At 37.1% G+C, this 6,000-nt stretch overlaps 1 protein-coding gene across 1 annotated transcript; it reads left to right on the forward strand.

The window, feature by feature from the left end:
• Nucleotides 1-1,044: 1,044 nt before the first annotated feature.
• si:ch211-132e22.4 (uncharacterized) lies at nucleotides 1,045-3,939 on the forward strand. Its single transcript, XM_059566459.1, has one exon. It carries the CDS (start codon nucleotides 2,144-2,146, stop codon nucleotides 3,053-3,055), a length of 912 nt encoding a protein of 303 aa, XP_059422442.1. The 5' UTR covers nucleotides 1,045-2,143; the 3' UTR covers nucleotides 3,056-3,939.
• The last annotated feature ends 2,061 nt before the right edge of the window (nucleotides 3,940-6,000 follow it).

Here is a 6,000-nt window from a genome sequence, read left to right on the forward strand (position 1 = left end):
CAGCATGATCCCTGCTGCTTTATATCTGTATCCATTTGATCCCTTTCTTTCTCTTCCTGATTTGGATTCCCATTGATCCATGTTTACAATTATTTAGCTAAAAAGATTGCGGTTCAAATTGTGCATGTGTTTAATCAGTGGTGCTTCATAAGTGATTTGACTTAAAGTGATAGCTGACCCAAAAATGAGAATTTTCTCATTAATTACTCATCCTCATGTCATCCCAAACCCACAAGACCTCTGTTCATCTTCAGAACATGCATCGTCATGCTCTTGTGAATGTGTAGTGGAGACTGACATTGAAGAGAAGAAATTGTTGAATAAAGTCATTATTTTCTCGTTGTTTTCTTTGTGCACAAAAAGTATTCCTGTAGATTCGTAAAATTAAGGTTGAACCACTGATGTCCCAAGGATGATTTTAACGATGTCCTTACTATCTTTCTTGGCCTTTGTTTCAGTTGTGTTGCTGTCTATGCAGGGTCAGAAAGCTCTTGGATTTCATCAAAAATATCTTTATTTGTGTTTTTCCGAAGATGAATGAAGGTATTATGGGTTAGGACTGACATGAGGGTGAGTAATTAATGACAGAATTATCATTTTGGGGGGAACTATTTCTTTAAAATTTTGAACTGGCGGGCAATAAAACAGGAAAAATGCCAATAAAATGGAGAAGTCATGTGATTTGACCAGTAAACATCCACCCGAAAACTCTAGAAACCACATAGGAATTGCATCGCAACATACTAAGAACATTTGAAAATCTTATAGCATTGCTTTAGCAACTACCTGAAGCACCTGTGTGCATCAAGTCCTGCATGTACAAGCATCGCGTACATTATCTTCATAAATCATAAAAATCTAGTTCTCATTTGTGGTTGTTCATCGAATTTTCATTGGCAAAATCCAGTCATTTCAACTGGGAATCCACCCGACTGGAAATTATGCATAATTCCCCATTCAGATTTCATAACAGATTCAAGTTGGCCATGTGGATTGGCTGCATTAACCAAAAGTAAGCTGCTTGGTTTGAAAGTGACTAAAATTTCACTGAAAAGTTGCTAATGTGAATGCACCTCAATTTTCAAGTGTTTCAAATCTTTTTCAAACCTATGATTTGTCATTTTATACATGCAATGTTTACAGAACCTTTAGATTCAGGAGGCCAAAGGTGAACAAAATCCCAATTTTGGGTCTTTATTTATGTACCGTAAACAAGCACACATTGAATGATTCAATGTAGGAATGCTTAGTTTTTCGCTTTAAAACAGATCAGATGCTACTTTATCAGTGATTCCTTGGCACAACCCTCTTCATGTACTCATAACAGTTTCTCAAGTATCAGACAGGAAGGATAATATGTTCTCATTCACTTTTCAAATATATAATAACAGTCAAAGATTTAAAGCTCTTTGTGCTTGACTGCAATGCTTGAATGTGCCATGCCGATGTGCTTTTGTAAAGAAAATACAATACAAATTTGAATGAATGATCAGATTGAGTGCCAAGCAAGTACGGGATGACATCAGGTGAATGCTGCTGTGGTTAAAAATAGAGAAGACATAATTTAACAATATTTATTAACTGTTGAATATTTGCTTCAAGAGATTGTCAGTAGTCAAGTGGTCTTAAGTTAGCAATTGTTAGCTTTGTTACTATTGTCTAAGTTATTAACCTGTTATTAAACTGTATAAAATGCATAATGTTGCTTCCAGTATTGTTGAATGTGTTGGCATAATGTGAGTCAATGAAATAAATTGTCAGAAAAGCTCGCATTGTTTGAATTTCAATATTTTAATTAAAATATTTGTATATATTTATTTTTCATGTGTAACTTAACACTCCTCATTGGCCCAAACTGCTTCTAGAAAGAGCTTGCATAGATAAAACTAATGTGAATACATAGGAAATATTTGCATCGTCTAACCAGCAATGAAAGTGCTTACAGGAACAGTTTGCAGAAGAGCCATAAAAATGGTGATAGGTAAAATATACCGATCTGTTTACCCCAGTAAAGAGCCACATAGCTTTCCGCGTTGCTTACTGGAACTGAAGAACATATTCTTCTTGACATGGCATATAACCAAATGCTTCAGCTTTTATATATTATTCACATTTTGGGTAGCCAGAACTAGAAACTACCAGCATGATTCTACAACATATGGATAACACCACAGTTTTGGATAGTACTAACACGACTCCTCTGAACAATGGCACCATCCGTGTAGACCACATTGAAGAGATCATCAGATGGATCTCATTTGCTGTTGGGCTTCCTGGCATCGGCTTTTCTATCTACCTCATGGGCATGCAAGCAAAAACTGGCAAGGCTGCTCCCATCTACCTAATAAGCCTTCTCGCATCCGATATCTTCAACATCCTTGGGCGACCGAAAACATCTGCAGAGGATGCTCAGAAAACCAGTATGCAGAGTACAGACATATCCTCCCTGATATTCTACTTTGGGATCATATCTAACATTGTGTTCATGGTCTGTGTTGCTCAGGAGCGATATCTGTTGGTAACCTGTCCACGATATAATGCCTTCTGCATGAAAATCAAACAGTCGAGCATGATTTCATTGGCCGTGTGGGCAGCTCCATTTGCAATACTTTTCCTGGCGTACCAAGGATATATCATCTTATTCTCCATAGCTCTTCTTCTCCCACTGCCATTCCTGGGGTTTTTCTTTTTGGATTCTTTTAGAGCCTTGTGGTGTACAAGACGGCCAGCACCTGTGACTAACAGAAACAAGATTCTGGGTATGCAGGGGGTCATCTTGTGTAATTACAGCATGCTTTACCTTCCCTTTATCCTAAATACTCTGCTCAAAGCATTGGCTTTAAGCTCTTATGTATACTACTTGGGACTTGTATCTGATCTTCTTCTCTATCTTGGTCCACTGGTGGACCCATTCCTCTCAATCTTCCTTACAAATGGAATTGGTGACATTTTGAAGGCCTTTCCCTGCTGTGCGAGGACAAACACACAGGAGGAAACCAACTCTGTGAATACAGACACTGTGGAAACAGTATCTGGGTTCTTTACGCAGCTGTGAGAAAATTTAAATTGAACAAATAAGAGTTATTTTGATTGTTAGCATTTTACAGCTTTGTAATAGTTCACCCAAAAATGTCTTAATTCAAAATTCTGTCATTGTTTACTCATCCCTCACTAAACATGAATAATTCTCTCTCTTTTTTGTTAGTTTGTTGTTTTGTTTTAAACTCTATGGTGCGCTCAGTTTTTTTAGTTTCAGCTTCATCAGAATGGAACAAAACTTGGGGACTTTTATGGCATTTGGAATGTGAACACACACAAAAAGGCATAATTTTAGCAAACTAATTGATCGTAAAAAAAATTAAAAATAGTCACACTTGTGTAAAAAATGACCGACCATAGGAAATGAATGGGAAATTGACAAAAACTAAAAAAATCTTAGAAATGTTTGTACAATCTATAAATCTGACACAATGCAGAAAAAAGTACACAGCAATGACAGGGTGAACCTCTAAAACATAAAAAAGTGCAAAACCAACACATCCACTCAGTGCCGTTTATAGGCATAGGTGAGCAAGACGGTCGCATAGGGCCCCACTGGATCCCCCAACATCATTGGGCTAGAGAACTGTCAAACTGATGATGCCTGTATGCCATTGGATCAGGGCGTTGTCAATTGCTGCCTGATTGTTGCATGCAAAGTTTGCATTTGGAGCGCTCATCAAGTTAGATCAATGGGCTCTGTCGGTCCTTTGGCAAGACAAGAGCTGCGTCCCAAATGATGCACTACACTTTGCATTATGGCACCGTATTCATGCACTATGTACGCAACCATGTATAGTATGAATTATATAAGGTTATTTTGTCATTCATAATCTGAGTCTGATAGCCCCTCCCCCTTCGGTACGTAATTATAATTATATGAAGTGTTTCCACTTTTGTGTGCCATATGCATCAGACTTTCAGCCAAACGGTCTGTGGGCGTGACATCTGAGGCTGAGACTAAGTTTTTTTTTTTCAAAGGCCAATTTAAAAACTGGTACAGAAAATAAAGTGCACAAAATCTGTATTTTGTTTAGGTAGTATTTGTAGCAGTTGATAAATCATGCTGGGAGATTTGTCCAAAAGGTGTGTTTTTTTGCGCCAATGCATTGTTAAAGGATCAGTGTGTCATGCAATATTCCTATATAAACTTTAACAGCCAATTAAAAAATATTGGTATAGTAAAATTCGCCAATTCATAATATCAATACATCCTTTATTTAACTGCTTGGCGAGTTAAATGCATCCTTACTGAGGTGTCGAAATGCTGAATCTGTTACAACACTTCTAATAGCACTTAATGGAAACACTATCATTCCCATAGAGGGCAGAGCAAGGGGAAGTTCATGTGTTAATGAGTAACAAAGGATTAAGTAACTACATTGATTAATTTTATGCCACTGATCAGGCTTTTATATGTAGTTTGGGGTAACAAAGGATGTTATAGGGTTGACTGAAATAATAATGCAATAACTGACACTTTAAATCAATGCTTTAAGCAACATTCACACTTTGCTCGCTTGCCTGGTCTGAACCAGAGTTTGATTGTTCCCCCTCCAACTGGTTTGTTCATACTTTGGATTTTGAAAAATTTGATTAAGTTCCATAGTGCCAACAGTGAACGGCACGGGGTCCATTTGTCAAGATTGTAATGCAAAGGTTCAAAATAACGTGGGACTCCACTGCAGGGCATCATATGCTTATCAGGAAAGCGAGTGAGTAAACAAATAATGCACTGTTTGACCAATTCACTTTTTCATGATTGAGTATGATTGTGTTCACACCATAAGCAAACCATACCCCAGACCACCCTTTTAGGCGCATTCAGGTACAGTTTGCAGGTGGGCACCCGAGTTCAGAAAACAGCGTTCACATTATCCAAATGAACCAAACTCTGGCTGGCATTAACATGTGATCACCATGATCAGATCAATCAGATCGGATCATCAGTCAATCAGAATAAAGCGCGTTTACACTTGGCAACATCAGCTGACTTCTCTATCTGGATAACCAATCGGATCGTTCTTTCCCATGCAATATTTAAATAAGCCTTGCAAGTGGTCCATAAAACTTAAGTTGCCTGAAGATGTATGATAGCTTTATGTTAGGAACCAACAGATGTTTAAGTCAATGAATAATTCAAAATCTTGAATAGAAATCTTCCTTGACAACTGTGGTATCCTTTCACTTTCATTGTGTGAAAAGAGCAGCTTGGCTGATCTACTAAACATCTCCTTTTGTCTTCCACGGAGCAATGAAAATCATGAGGATTTCAGAAGACATGAGGGTGAGTGAATGACAGCATTTTCATTTTTGAACAACTCTAATAGTTTTCAATGCCACAATGACCATTCCCAGACTTTAGCCATTAAAAAAAAAATCTGAAAAAAGAACAAAGCAAACAGCTAAAATGTATTCAAAAATTAGCATTATAATACTCATAATACACTATAATACCTAACTAATGTTCACAACACTTCTCAACAGGTTTTAAATTGAGACCAAGTGGGATATGAAAAAGAGGTTATATAATATGATAGATTTGTCATCATTCTCTTACCCTCATATCTCCTGAAATCCACAAGATTTAAAAAGTTCCATGGAAGACAAAAGAGGTTTAGTAGAACAGCCAAGACGCTGTATTCCACATACTGAGGTGAATGGTGACCATGGCCATGACAATTATTCAAGAACTTAAATTTTAGTCCATTCCTCTCACAAAGCTTTTATACATTATCCAGGCGACTTATACAGTGCACAAGTTGTATAGCACTTTTCATTTTTGGAGACTAGTAACTTTTCACTTTCATTATATGGAGAAGAGCAGCTCAGACTTTCTGCTAAACATTTGTATTTTTGTTTGATAAAAGAAAGAAACACATGGATTCGAAATGACAAGAGTGATCAAAAAATGAACAATACTTTTGTTTTTCCACAGAGTTGTCAGAATTAACGGATAAC

The sequence above is a fragment of the Carassius carassius genome, chromosome 14, assembly GCF_963082965.1.
Source record: "Carassius carassius chromosome 14, fCarCar2.1, whole genome shotgun sequence".
Classification (NCBI taxonomy): Eukaryota; Metazoa; Chordata; class Actinopteri; order Cypriniformes; family Cyprinidae; genus Carassius; species Carassius carassius.

What these genes read in the sequence shown, in the direction of transcription:
- si:ch211-132e22.4 (XM_059566459.1), top strand. Translation starts at nt 2,144, where the DNA reads ATGATTCTACAACATATGGATAACACCACAGTTTTGGATAGTACTAAC.